The 14,136-nt window shown below is 46.5% G+C and overlaps 1 protein-coding gene across 1 annotated transcript in view; it reads right to left on the bottom strand.

Annotated features, from left to right (window-relative positions):
* The window catches only part of DZANK1 (double zinc ribbon and ankyrin repeat domains 1), a 39,596-nt gene that overhangs the window by 23,124 nt on the left and 2,336 nt on the right, over positions 1 to 14,136 (bottom strand). Inside the window, exons 2-7 of the mRNA XM_058679491.1 lie at positions 13,785 to 13,901; positions 10,031 to 10,184; positions 8,664 to 8,778; positions 7,654 to 7,750; positions 5,654 to 5,778; positions 2,998 to 3,083 (exon numbers count right to left, since the gene is read on the bottom strand). Coding sequence (XP_058535474.1) covers positions 2,998 to 3,083; positions 5,654 to 5,778; positions 7,654 to 7,750; positions 8,664 to 8,778; positions 10,031 to 10,184; positions 13,785 to 13,893 — 686 coding nt within the window. The 5' untranslated portion in view covers positions 13,894 to 13,901. The remainder of the gene's footprint in view (positions 1 to 2,997; positions 3,084 to 5,653; positions 5,779 to 7,653; positions 7,751 to 8,663; positions 8,779 to 10,030; positions 10,185 to 13,784; positions 13,902 to 14,136) is intronic.

The raw sequence follows: 14,136 nt of genomic DNA, 5'->3' as shown, positions 1-14,136 counted from the left end.
CTGTAGACCAGGCCAGGATCACTCCCTGACTGTCAAGGGCAGTCTGTCAGCAGCTTCCACCACACTTCTCAGAGAGGCGGCATCTCGTTGGATGTGTTAGGTTGGAGGGTGAGCCCTGGGAATGTCAGGAAGGTTTACATTAAGACTTTCTGACCTCTGGCCAGGTCACTGAGCCCACGCTGAGTGGCAGCTCCCCTGCCTGGCACTCCGGGCTGGCATGTGTTCAGCCCTATGTTTCTCTTCCCCTGCCTGGTGAGCTCCAAGACCTTGTGTGAGCTGGATTTCATAATTTCGCCCCAGCTATTTAACTGGGTGCTGGCTTCCATTGAGAGTAACAGAATTCTTGGGGTGAGGGTACAGTGTGACTACAGTAACTTTCCAGCCCATCATCCTGTAACTTCCTGACCTGACTTGCTTCTAGGCGCCATGAGCCTCGGACACTGGACCCTCGCTTGCTCCATCCCCCCACCACGGCCCTCAGACACTAGGCACTCGCTCACTCCATCCCCTATATGGACCTCGGATACCAGGTCCTTGCTCACTCAGTCCTCCTCATGGCCCTCGGACACCGGACCCTCTCTCGACTTGTCCTCCCCATGGCCTCCCAGCCATTGTCAGTCAGTACAGTGCAGTGCACTTCCCAGACTCTTCACCATATCCAGTTCTTCCTCACTAGAGCATGCTATCACTGGTTCACCACAGCTCGTGCCTGGTCAGCAACAGCTTCCCCCTTCCTAACCTCAAAGCCGTGAAAGCCTGCTCAGTGATGCTTGGGGTGACCTGCCTGGCATCGCTGCTCTTGTCTGAGCTGAAGGCAGGCAGCCGGCATCCCAGACTTCCCAGCAGGTGGAGTATTGAGGACAGAACGCCAGAGAAGAGCTGCAGGACGGTCCAGGCATCCCCCTCAGGCCTGGGCACTGCCAGGCAGGGCCGGAAATGGGAGAGACCATTTGTGAAAGTGGGTCAGAGAAAACAAGCCTTGGGACTCATCCATGAGGCTGAGAAGGCCTCCTCAACCCAGCCCAGGACTCACCCACGAGGCTGGGAAGGCCACATTTATACCAGCCTAAGTGGAAAAAACGAACTAGTACATTGGTTAGACTCCAGTGACTTATAATACCCTAGCTAGAGTGTAGAAATGATTGGTCATGTTTTATTGAAAAGGTAAAAGCAAGGTCTTGCATGGTGGCACAGCATGCTAATCCTTCACCTGTGGGGCCAGCACCCCCACATGAGCCTTGGTTTTATTCCTGGCTGTTCCACTTCCAATCCAGCTCCCTGCTCATTGCCTGGGAAAGCAGCAGAGGATGGTCCAAGACCTTGGGCCCTTGCACTCATGTGGGAGACCAAGAGGCAACTCCTGGCTCCAAGCTTCAGACTGGTCTTACTCTGGTTATTGTGGCCATTTCAGGGCTGGACCAGTAGATGGAAGATTTTTCTCTCTCCGGGTCTCTTTTACTCCCTCCATATAACTCTGAATTTCAAGTAGAAGAAATAAATCCTTTTTAACAATGCAAGAGCTAGGGCCCGGCATGATAGCCTAGTGACTAAATCCTTAATTCACACATACTGGTATCCGATATAGGTGCTGATTTGTGTCCTGGCTTCTTTACTTCCCATCCAGTTCCCTGTTTGCAGCCTGGGAAAGCAGTCAAGGACGGCCCATAGCCTTGGGATCCTGCACCCATGTGGGAGACCCAGAAGCAGCTCATGGCTCCAGACCTGGGTGTTGCATTCATTTTGGGAGTAAACCAGTGGATGGAAAAATCTCTTTCTATGCACATGTGTGTGTGAGTGTGTAACTTCCTTTCTTCCTGTAAGTCTGAATGATACATAAATAAATAAATATTTAAAATAAAAGATGCTAAATAACACACAAAAAGATGCTCAAATAATTCATCAGGAAGGCCATGCAAATTCAAGCCACAGTGAGACAACACTGTAATCTCACAAGACTACACACACTACTGACTACTCATGGGAGAGCATAAAACGCTATAGTCGCCTTGCAAAAACAGCTGGACAGTTCCTTAAAAGTAGAACAGGCTTGCATCTATCACAGGACCTATCCATTCCACTTCAAAGGAAATGAAAGCATATCTGTATAGGACTTACATATACATATCCAAATCAGTGCAACAGCCTCAAACTGGAAACCACACATGCCCATGAATAAGAGAGTAGATAAGCAAATTTTGGTGTGTTCATACAGTGAACTATCATACAACAGACAAAAAGAAATAGCTGAATCTCAAAATATTACACTGAGAATCCTGGCAAAGAAAAGAACAGATATTGAATCACTTGAGATTATATATAAAATGAAATACACAGTTAAGGTATTGTGACAAGAGAGAAACATGGGATGGAGGGCGTGAAAAAGAAGGCTCCCAAAAAGGGACAAAGCGGGCCTTCTGAAGGGGATGAGCTTGTTCAGCTTCCTGGTTGTGGGAATAATTTCATGATTACATGCATATCAATTCAATGCTCCAAACACATGCAATTTATTTTATGTAATGTAAACCTTTAAAAGCTGTAAAGGTGAGTTGGCATGGCAACCTAATGGCTAATGTCACACACCAGGATCCCACATGGGTGCCAGTTCATATACCAGCTGCTCCACTTCTCTTCCAGGTTCCTGCTCGTGGCCTGGGAAAGCAGTAGAGGATGGCCCAAAGTCTTGGGACCCTGCATTTGTTTGGGAGACCCAGAAGAAGCTCCTGGCTCCTAGCTTTGGGTTGACTCAGCTCTGGCCACTGTGGCCATTTGGGGAATGAATCAGGAGATGGAAGATTTTTTTCTCTTTATCTCCTTCTCTCTGTAAATCTGATTTTCCAATAAATCTCCTTTTTAAAAAAAGTTTTTTAAAAAAGCTGGAAAAGCTCAATTTAAAAAGTCATGCTTGGCAAATGCACTGTAAAAATATCGTCTTTAAAGTCTCTCTGACCACAGGTAATGGAAGGATCTGAGACACAGCAAAGAGAAATTGATACTTACTTAAGAAAGTCCGTCTCTCTTTGAATTCTCATGATCTCCGTGCTTGTCAAACTCTTCTGGCCAGGTATGTGTGCAAAAGCTGGTGACTAGAATTAAGAATACAGATGTAGATAGGCAATGCAGCTGTGGCAAAGGCTGTGGGATGTTTGAACCCAGTAAAAATTCACCTTAATGCCTGAAGTTTAATATCTACCTTTCACCCCATTAATTTTGTAATGGGGAAGGTCAAAAGTCATTATTACTCCAATATCTAAATCTAAAAATAATTACATAAAGTACTATCCATAATCTTATATTCCTTTAAACACGAGAGTTTACAGTAGCCATAAAAGATACATGAATTTAACATCGAGTCACCCATATTTTAGGATTTCTCAGATTCTCTCTTTCTAGGAAACTGACCTGTGAGAACATCGACAGCACATTTTACATGTAATCACTGCTGTGGTTTTGAACACAGTTTGGCTCCAGAACTTATGCAGAAGATCCTGAGAGAGTAGGAACTGAATCCAATGAGGGTGTGTGGGAGGCAGAAAGATCCCTGGGTCACAGGGGATGTGTCGCCGAAGATAATTCTGATGAAAGCCCGAGCTGGGCCAGCTCTCTCTGCTTCCTAACTCCGCATCTGATCTGTCCTTGGCCCAGGCTTTGCTACTGCCATCTGTCCCATCATCAGGTGCCTCACCAGAGGGGCTACCTGATCTGACCTGAACCCCCAAAACTGAGCAAAAGAACCCTCTCCTCCATTCATGCATTAGTTTCCTCGGGTATATTGTAGAAACAAAAAAGTTGACTAATAGTCATCAGGTCCCTTTTGTCACCTTTGTTCTGGAGCAGTTCCTCATTCTATTTTTCATGATTTTTCACATTTTTAAAAAGATAATAGGTCACTTAACTCACATGATATCCTTTCAATTGATTTCTTTGCTTTCGACAGTTTTCTTAGGATTCTTTTCACTCTGATTTTTGGCATGAATTTGGGAGAAACGTTAGTGTGTCTATCTTAGTGTACCATACCAAGAGGTGTGTAGAATATAACCCTCACTGTGTCTCAGAAAGCTTGAGTCACTTGCTTAGGTTCATGTTACCAGTACAGGTGTTGAAGTTGGCCTGCCTGACCCTCACAGTCTTCTAATATCAACTGCCTGTGTTCTGTGTTTAGGACTTTAGATTTGTTCTGCAGGAAATGGAGATCTTTCATTGTTTTTGTGTCACACCTAACACATCCTAGAACTGAAGTCACAAAGTGGTGGTCCACTGGCCAAGTGCAGTCTTCCATTGGGTTTCACTGGTCCATATACACCAGGCCCCGATAACTCATTGACATTTTAATGAGGCTACTACACATAAAGGTGTAGGTTTCTGTGGTTATTTTTCATGAAAATTCAGCAGCTGTGGCAACTCTCAGCCTGCAGTTGGCATTGGCAGTGGTTGGCTGGAGCTGAGTGGACTGACCCTTTAAGCTGAATGAGGATTCCCACATGGTCGGAGAATGCATGATGCTTGATCTCTCATGCTAACTAACATCAAGTGCCAGCTGTCATTTGTCCGCTATATGCACTGCATCACAAGTTTACTTGCTACATGATACCTGAAGGTATACTTGGCAGCCAGACACCTGCTCACAGATATCTGATCTCCCTGGAGACTGCTGATGTAACAACTTCTCCATATGTTAATTCTGTTCTTTGTTAACATATGATTCAGAATAAGACTATATTACCAAAACGAGGGAAAAAAAAACAGAAGGAAGAAGTGTCATAGCCCTTTTCTGGTCTCCTTAGCTTTCGGAACTCTAGTCAGATTCTCCAAATTCTTTGTCCCTTCTGTTCTTAGTCTCTTGGGATTCTGAGTCTTGGAATCTTCCCCTTGGAAATAGTAACTCTTAAAACAACCAAGTGGGTAGAGTGTCCAAACTATTCATGCGCAAAGAAAATAACTATCTCTAGACATTACAGGTAAGACTTTCAAAGAAACAGCTCTTGAGTTTTGCCATATGCAACTCACTCTTCCACATTTTGTCTGTAATGCATTTATTCGGGCCAGACTGGTGTGGACTCCTTACTGCTCATTAGTCCATTTGGTAAGCAGAAGAAAAATCAGTCTCTGCAGAAGCCGGGGCAGGGCAGTGCTCCCCTATAGGAACTGTTGCCCTTTGTGCAGCAAGTTGGTAAGCAGGCCTTATGATCTGTGGGTCTCTGGCCTGGGCTTCATGTTCAACAAAAGCACTGGGAGAGCAGATGGAAGATCACTTAATAAATTTGTTTCAATAAATCCACAAGTGACTTATTAAGACAAAGCCAAACCCATTCCCACATCCCACATCCCAACAATGAAGTCAGCGTGCCTAAGGTGGATCCTGGGAGTGGCTCAGGGTGATTGCAATGCATCATGCTGTCTGAAGCCTGGAGCTCAGGATGATCCTACCCCAAGCCCCCCGCACCAAGGCACACCACGCCCGATCCACAGCATCCTCACTTTGCCCTCCCTGAAATCACTTTTGCTGAGGTCTTTTACCTACAACCTCCTTGGCATGCCCAGGCCCTAGTCCAGGAGCCAAAGGCTGGGACAGATACACTGCCTTGAAGTGGTTCGTTGGCAGCATGAAACACACGGGATATAATTCAGTGTCCTGAAGGTCTTGCTGTGACGTTACCTGGAACTGGCGAGGGACGGGGCTGAACCCTGATCCCTTGCGGCAAGCTGGAACTTCTGGTGGGCTCTTGGAGAAGCTGAGAGCTCTCAGAACTTTTGGGTCTGTTCTTTCATCCACCCCAAGGTCTGTGATTACATGGAAACATAGTTTGTGAGCATTTAGGTCACCGTTCATGTCCTCCTACGACTTCCTGGTCTGACAGCTTTAGTAAGGGATTACAGTCAGCACTTTCTTTCCTCAGAAGGAATAATAATAAGAGCCCTTCCTGGGGCTAGCATGATGGCTGAACTGGTTAATCCTCCCCTTGCCAGTGCCAGGATCCCATATGGGCACCAATTCTTGTGCCAGCTGCTTCATTTCCCATCCAGCTCCCTACTTATGGCTTGGGGAAACAGTGGAGGATGGTCCAAAGCCTTGGGACCTTGTACCCATGTGGGAGACCTGAAAGAAGCTCCTGGATCCTGGTTTCAGATTGGCTCAGGATCTGCAATGGCCATTGTGGCCATTTAGGGAACAAACCAGTGGATGCAAGATCATTCTGTCTGTTTCTCCTTTTCTCTAAAAAATCTAACTTTAAAAAAATAAATCTTAGAAAATAAATAAATAAATAGCCTCTCCCACTGTTCAGGGAATTGGAACCCAGAAAGTAAAAATAAGCCCAGGCAGGATAATCTCTTCCCTATTGGATGCTACCACATCCCGCATCAGACTGGGAAAACAGACAAAATCCAAGTGCAGGTTAGCAACAAACATTCCTCCCAGGGACACAGGGAAGCTGTGAAATGTCCCAGGAGCCAGAGAGGAAACCTTTTAATGAGTGTGATCAGAGCTCATTCTCCTAATACAGCCTTTACTGACAGAAGAGAATCCACACTCCTTACTGTGGGACTGGCAACTGTGCATCTTACCCAGGCCTGCTGGTTGGAATCACTAGCGGATGTATTACAAATGCAAACAAAACAGAACAAGAATCCCACATTCTTGGGCCCAGCACCGTGGCCTAGTGGATAAAGTCCTTGCCTTGAATACGCCGGGATCCCATATGGGCGCCAGTTCTAATCCTGGAAGCTCCACTTCCCATCCAGCTCCCGGCTTGTGGCCTGGCAAAGCAGTCGAGGACAACCCAAAACCTTGGGACCCTGCACCCACGTGGGAGATCTGGAGGAAGTTCCTGGTTCCTGGCTCTGGATTGGCACAGCATCAGCCATTGTGCTCACTTGGGGAGTGAATCATTGGACGGAAGATCTTCCTCTCTATCTCTCCTCCTCCCTGTAAATCTGACTTTGTAATAAAAATAAATAAATAAATAAATAAATAAATAAATAAATTTAAAAAAAGAATTCCACATTCTAACTTCCATCAGAATTCCTGAGGTTAGGTGCTGGGATTGGCTTGAGTACCTCTGCAAACTCTGGTGGGCACTCACTCCAAGTTACATCACCCTTTGAGTGACAACGGCTCTCCAGCTAGGAAACCTGGCTCTCTCCAACACTGGTGATCAGAAATTACGTTGCTGGTGATGATTTCAGTAAGAACCAGATTACAGCAGCAGCTTCTGTTACAGCCCAGGCTCAGCGCTCCAGGAAGGGCTTCCGAACGAAACTGTTTATGTATTTGTCTGTGGGCTCCAAGGGAGCAGTGGGGCAGGGGGTATGGGGTCTCCTTTAGTCTACACCTGATATTGATCCTCTTCTCATACACAGCCTCGCTTTGCTTTGACCCTATCCAAACTCTGCTTTTATTTGGAATTTCCACAACTCCCACGTTTTCTTTTACTTGGTAAGCTGCCCCTAATTCCTTGGCATACAGTCTCCCTCACGCACTGCATGATTCAACAAATCTGACTATTAAGTGATTTGCTTAGCTCTTGTGGTCTTACGCTATTGGCCAAGACAGCAGTAACATGCAAATTACAGCCTGCTTCCTTGGTCCAACATACATGCAGTGAACCTGTTTGGTGGGTTCAGAAACTGAAACCTCTCTGCCCTCTTGTGACTTACCTGGGACCTTTCTAAAGTTCACACTCCAACTAGATTTGTTTTCCGTGCTCTTGTATTTCTTCTTTAGTTTTGATCCAACATACCCATTTCTTAGCTCCTAGGAATGAAGACATTGCCTAACAATCACTTGATCCTGTACACTTGAAATGGGAATATTAGAAGTTACATGATAAGAGGTAGTGTCGTGCCATTCATTTTCTACTTGAAAGGATCTAGAGCAGTTTTTCAGTGACTCCTGCCTCATAGCTTTGCAGGTGGATGGCTGCTTAGTGGCACATCTGCTAGGTATACCCCGCCAGGTCAAGCAGCCAAGATGCAGGCAGGAGGCACACATGTTGCGCCTTCCAGGGAGTTCTGAGGAAACCGTAGGACCACTAGCTCCAGGGGCAAGGTGAGGACAGACCAAGAGGTGGTTCTGCACACCACCTGTCCACCTGCAGTCCTTAGACACTCTCCTATTTGAACAACTGTCTCAGCCAAGAACTTTACCTTTTACACCTGCTTCAAATTTAAACACCTGCTGAGCACCTCTGGGCTGCCATTAGAGCCACTCCATGCCTGAACACACTGTGTTGGTCCCACTCATCACGCTCTCCCACCTGTCCCATGAAAAGGCACCGAGGAGGGCATGGAAGCCACTCTACAGGTTGTGCAGAATGGGAAGACAGAGGAGAACCCACGTGATCACAGGCTCAAAGCAGAAGGCCTGGATGGAGCAGGAATGGAGCTCGATACACAGTTTTTCACGAGAGTGAAGGTCATGGACAAAGCCAAGGAAGAAAAACAAGGGCAGAAGGAGTGGAAGGATGGGACCACCTGCAACGGAGGGTTGCTGAAGACAGTGACACTAGGCAGGAACCCAAATCTTCAGCTGGAGGAGAGACTGACTGCACAGCCACGCAGAGGGGGTGCGATGGCTAATATGAACTTCAGTTCTAGAAAATACGCCCAGTGGGAAAGAGGAACCAAGAAGAGGATGTCCATCCAGATGTCTTGCATTTGTTACTTGCCTGTGTTGAAGAAACTCTGAGAACATCTTCAGTGTTTTCTTCAGAAGAGGCCGTAGTTGGTGGCTCATGGTCTACCTGAAACACCTTTGTTACCACCCCACTCTGTCTACAGTCTCTGGAAAGCATTTCAGAAAAAAAAATCTGCATTACATAGAGATTCAAAGAAAAGGCACCAAATAATCAAGCTGAGTTTATGAAACCCTTTAGCTTTTAAATTCATAATTTAAATTGGAGAAATCAATATACAATTTTTTGAAAGTTCTTTCTTGTGCAGGCTGACTTGTGCACTGGAAGAAGTTCAGCAGTGTCCCTGGCTATACATATGAGGCACTGCTGGCATGCTCTCGCCCCAGCTGTGGCAGCCCAAACTATTCCTGGACTTTGCAAAGTGTGAGCTGGGAACCTCTGGGGAAAGAACGTGAAAGAGTGGAAGCCATTTCTTGCCCAGGCACAAGCTTTTCAAATACAAGGCATGTCTTTTCTTTTTTAAAGATTTATTTATTTTTATTGCAAAGTCAGATATACAGAGAGGAGGAGAGACAGAGAAGAAGATCTTCCGTCCAATGATTCACTCCCCAATTGAGCCCAACGGCTGATGCTGTGCCAATCCAGAGTCAGGAGCCAGGAACTTCCTCCAGATCTCCCACGTGGGTGCAGGGTCCCAAGGTTTTGGGTTGTCCTCGACTGCTTTGCCAGGCTACAAGCAGGGAGCTGGATGGGAAGTGGAGCTTCCAGGATTAGAACTAGTGCCCATATGGGATCCCAGCGCATTCGAAGTGAGGACGTTAGCCACTACGCTATCACGTGAGGCCCAAGGCATGTTGGCCCATTTTCAATTGGGCCAAAGCACAGCCATCTTTCAGCCCTCTGTCAAGAACCTGAGTAACAGGGGTCGGTGTAGTGTTATAAAAGGTTTAACTGCTACTTGCAATGCCAGTATCCCATGTGGGCACCAATTTGAATTTCAGCTCCTCCACTTCCAAATCAGCTCCCTGCTAATGCACCTGGGGGAGCAGCAGGAAGACAGCCCAAGTGCTTGGGTCCCGTTCCCACGTGGGACACCTGGATAAAACTTCATGCTCCTGGCTTCAGACTGGTCCAGCTCCAGCCATTGCAGCAATTTAAGGGGTGATTCAATAGATGGAATATCTCTCTTTCCCTCTCTCTGTCTTCTGTCCCTCTCTGCAACCTCTGCCTTTCAAGTGAATAAAATATTTTAAAAAATAAAAAGACAAAAGTCGCACATATATTCTGAAATGAAAAATAACTGTTAGTGCTCTTCTAATGTAGTACTGATTCTCACAGGAAGAACTGGAACAACACATCAATGAGCTACATATAACTCAATCACCACATCCTTCACTTACTTAGAGACGGCAACAGCCTTCACTTGTATTTTTCCATCAGGCAGAGTAATAGGTTTTGTATACTTCAATGTGTTATTTTCACCATAACCTGTTTTCTTTAGAAATTCAGGTTTGCTGCCATCTAGGGTATAGTATATTTGGACATCTGGGGTATCTGGGGAAAAAAGTAAAAATAAAAACAAGATAACTGCAAAGAACAATAAACTACGAAGTCCAAGAATAATGCCCATGGGTCAGCGACTTCACAAGATGTTCTACACCTGGTGGAAACAAATAATAATAACTATCATCATTCCATCTGGGGGGGCAGCACTGTGCACTGCATGGACTGGTTCATGCTATCTGTGCATGCCCATAGGATAGGTCCCATCTTACATCCATTTTACAGGTGATGTAGCTGAGTCTTGGAGAGATTATGAAATGTGCTAAATAACAAACAGGTTGTAGTTCAACTTCTGCTAATTTGGCCCCATATTCCACACTCTCACAACATAATATTCTTGTGCCTCTCCAATGGGGTATGGATACAGAGAGAATACAAGTTGATTTTCAAATAGTATCCTCCCATACAAAGTAGAAGATAATCTTTAATTTTGGAGTATCTCTTGAGAATGCTTTATGCTTTTTTACTGGGATTTCTCTGGTCTCTGTTACGTCTGTGTCACTATCTCGCAGAGTAAATGAAAATCATTCAGTTTCCTACAGACGGACCCTTAAAGCTGTTTTCTTCTTCATTTTAAAATTTTTCTTCTGCAATGATAAGCATTTTAATGATAATTTCATATCCCCAGCTGTAGGCAACTGCACAGGTTGCCTTGTACCTAGGCAAGTGTTACACCGCTGGGAGAAAAGCAGAGCGGGTGGCTAGTGGGCATTCTGGGCCTAGTTAGTTCCAGATTTGTGTACGCAAACTCTACCAGCATAGTTACTTCTTTTGTGTGTGTGTGTGTGAAGATTAACTGTGGACGGCGGGAAAGTCTGGATCAGGACACTCCAGCTCAGTCCCCAGGTAGGGGGCTTCAGACTGCCCAAGGAAGGGGCACTGGAATTTACTGGAGTGGGAGTACGTTTGACAGGGAAGGAATAATTTCTGGGGTTTTCCACTACTGGGCTACTATTCTTGCAGGCAGATGAGGGAGCAGATGAAGTGGTTTAGAGGGGTGAAATGGAGGGTATGTCTGGGTCACGACAAGGCCTCCATCCACGTAGCAGTCCTGGGCTGGGCTAAATAGCATTGCCTGCCACCCAACGGTGCTTGCAAAAGCAGGGATGCAGGGCCTGCCTGGCTGTGCTAGTCCACGGTACCCTCCTGTGAGTGTTGAAGAAGGAAGTGAGACACATCAGGCTGGACCACAACACCTACTAGCACACAAAAGAACTGGATCTGGGGGCAGATTCTGCAGGAGACTTGTGGGTTTGTCTCTGTGGGACTGTAGCACTCACAGTTTTACACAGAGACATGGGGTGGTAATGGGCCTAGACAGGGTGGACCACAGAATTCCACCTGACACCTGCAGGAGCTGGGGTTGGGAGAAGGTCAAATAGGGATAGGCTGTATAACCCACTAGTGCACACAGGGGCCAGGACTAAGGACAGACCATACCAAGCAGAGCTACTGTCCCTGCTGACATGCATGAGATCCACACATGAAATCCACATGTGAGATCCATGCGTGAGCTTCAGGAACTCCCCTACTATGCCTCAGCTCCCACTGGAAAGCACAAAAGCTGGGTCTGGGGACAGGCCATGCAGGTCTGCAGCATTTGTCAGCATTTGTATGGGCCGCATCTGCAGACAGGACAGGTTGGGCCAGACCTCCACACCTATTGACACATAGGAGAGCCAGGACAGGGTGTGGGCCAGGTCCAGCTGTGCCAGACCGCACCGCCTGCCAGTGAGAGCTGAGACTATAGGCGTGCCATGCAAAGCTGAGTCAAAGCACCCACAAGTCGCAGGACTGGGAACAGGTATGGTAGGGGAACTCTGGGGACTCCCCTGATGGGCTGCAGCTCCCACCAGTGAGTACAAGAGCTGGGGTTGTGAATGGACCAGGTTGGGTAAGGTTATAGCACCCATTGGCATGGGTGTGGGCTGGGTGAAGGGCAGGCCAGACTGGCTCTAGTACCTGCAGTTGATAGTGAGAACTAGCCAGCCAGGCTAAGGCTGCAGCATCAGTTGGCAAGTGCCAAGTTTGGGCACAAATCATGTCAGGCAATACCATAATATCCCCTGGCATGTGTAAGATACAGGGCTGGGAACATGCTTGGCAAGGGAACTCTGGTGCTTGGCACTCTGGTGCTAGGCTGTACCTCCCACTGGTGAGCCCAAGAACCAGGGCTGAGGGCAGGCCAGGCCAGACAAGGCAGTGGTGCCTGTTGGCATACGTGAGGACCAGATCTGGGGGTGGGTCAGGCTGAGCTAAGCTGCAGTACCCATGGGTGTGCATGAGAGCTGGGGTGCACCAGGTTAGGCTTCAGCACAGGCCAGTACACACAAAAACTGGGGCTAGGGATAGGCCTGGTGCGGGTTACTGGGGGTTACCCTGACTAGGCGGCAGCATCCACTGGTATGCATGAGGACTGGGTCTGTGGAGGGCTGGCTGAGCTGGACCCCAGCACCTGTCAGCTTGTGTGAGATATGGGGCTGGGGCAGAACTGAACAGGCAGCTGCATCCACCAGTACGTGCTTTGGCCAGTGCAGCTGACAGACTCCATCTGATTTTGTACCAGCTGGTACACATCAGTCAAGCTAAAAATAAACTTTTAAAAAATTAAAAATGATATCTTTATAAAGAATTGTGAGTGTATCTATAAAACAAATATGTAGAATTAATACTGATAGGGCCTGGCAAGATGACTTACCTGGCTAATCCTCCCCTTGTATGCACTAGGATCCCATATAGGTACTGGTTCATGTCTTGGCTGCTCCACTTCCCATCCAGCTCCCTGCTTGTAGCCTGGGAAAGCAGTAGAGGATGGATCAAAGCCTTAGGACCCTGTACCCATGTGGGAGACCCTGGAGAAGCTCCTGGCTCCTGGCTTCGGATTGGCTCTGCTTTGGCCATTGCAGTTATTTGGAGAGAGAATCAGTGGATGGAAGATCTTTCTCTGTCCCTCCTCCATGTAGATCTGCCTTTCCAATAAAAATAAATGAATCTTTTAAAAAGGAATACAGTGTAAAATGTAGGGAAAAATTTAAAAAATCAATTTTCTTTTTCTTCCCTAATTTATTAGGATAAAGTCAGCATCTCCTAGTCTCAACTCACCAGTCTTGCATTTTTTCATTTGAAAGTGTCTCCTGGACACCTATATTTTTAAAGATTTATTTATTTTTTATTGGAAGGACAGATTTTATAGAGAAAGAAGGAAAGAGAGAGAGAAAAGATCGTCCATTCACTGATTCACTCCCCAAGTGGCTGCGACCACCAGAGCTGAGCAGATCCAAAGCCAGGAACCAGCATCTTCTTTTAGGTCTCCCACATGGATACAGGGTCCCAAGGACCTGAGCCATCCTCCACTGCTTCTCCAAGTCATAAGAAGGGAGCTGGATGGAAAGTAGAGCGGCCGGAACATGAAACAGCTCCCATATAGGATGCTGGTGCCTGGAGGTGGAAGATTAACCAATTGAGCCATTGCATGCCCCCTTCCCACAAAATAAATCTTAAAAGAAAACACACAGAGAGCAATCTGCCCCCAGATGAACACAGAGGAGGATAATGTCATTTTCAACCATTTCAAACACCGGCGACTCCTACCTGATTTCATTTCCAAGAGAGTGTTGTGATCGATTTCATGGTTTGCTCTTCCAGGCTGAGGCACTCGCAGTGGTATGATCTGAGGGACACACACTGAACCAGCCGTCATTTTCTTTCCTGACATCAAGAACATCAGAGAATAAGACATCCCAAGAGGCACTGGTATCTAGACACAAAAGCCAAAGCACCCTGCCTCATATAAACGCAGCAAAACTAATAAAATAGAAAAGCAAAAACTGTTCCTGTGCCACCTGCAAATAGTATTCAATGTTTTAAAGATTTTGTTGCTTTTATCTTTTTTTAAGAAATTTTTATGGAAAAGACAGATTTATGGAGAGGAGAGACAGAGAGA

The sequence above is a fragment of the Ochotona princeps genome, chromosome 22 (genome assembly GCF_030435755.1).
Source record: "Ochotona princeps isolate mOchPri1 chromosome 22, mOchPri1.hap1, whole genome shotgun sequence".
Taxonomy (NCBI): domain Eukaryota; kingdom Metazoa; phylum Chordata; class Mammalia; order Lagomorpha; family Ochotonidae; genus Ochotona; species Ochotona princeps.
This window is presented reverse-complemented; position numbering and strand designations above follow the sequence as displayed.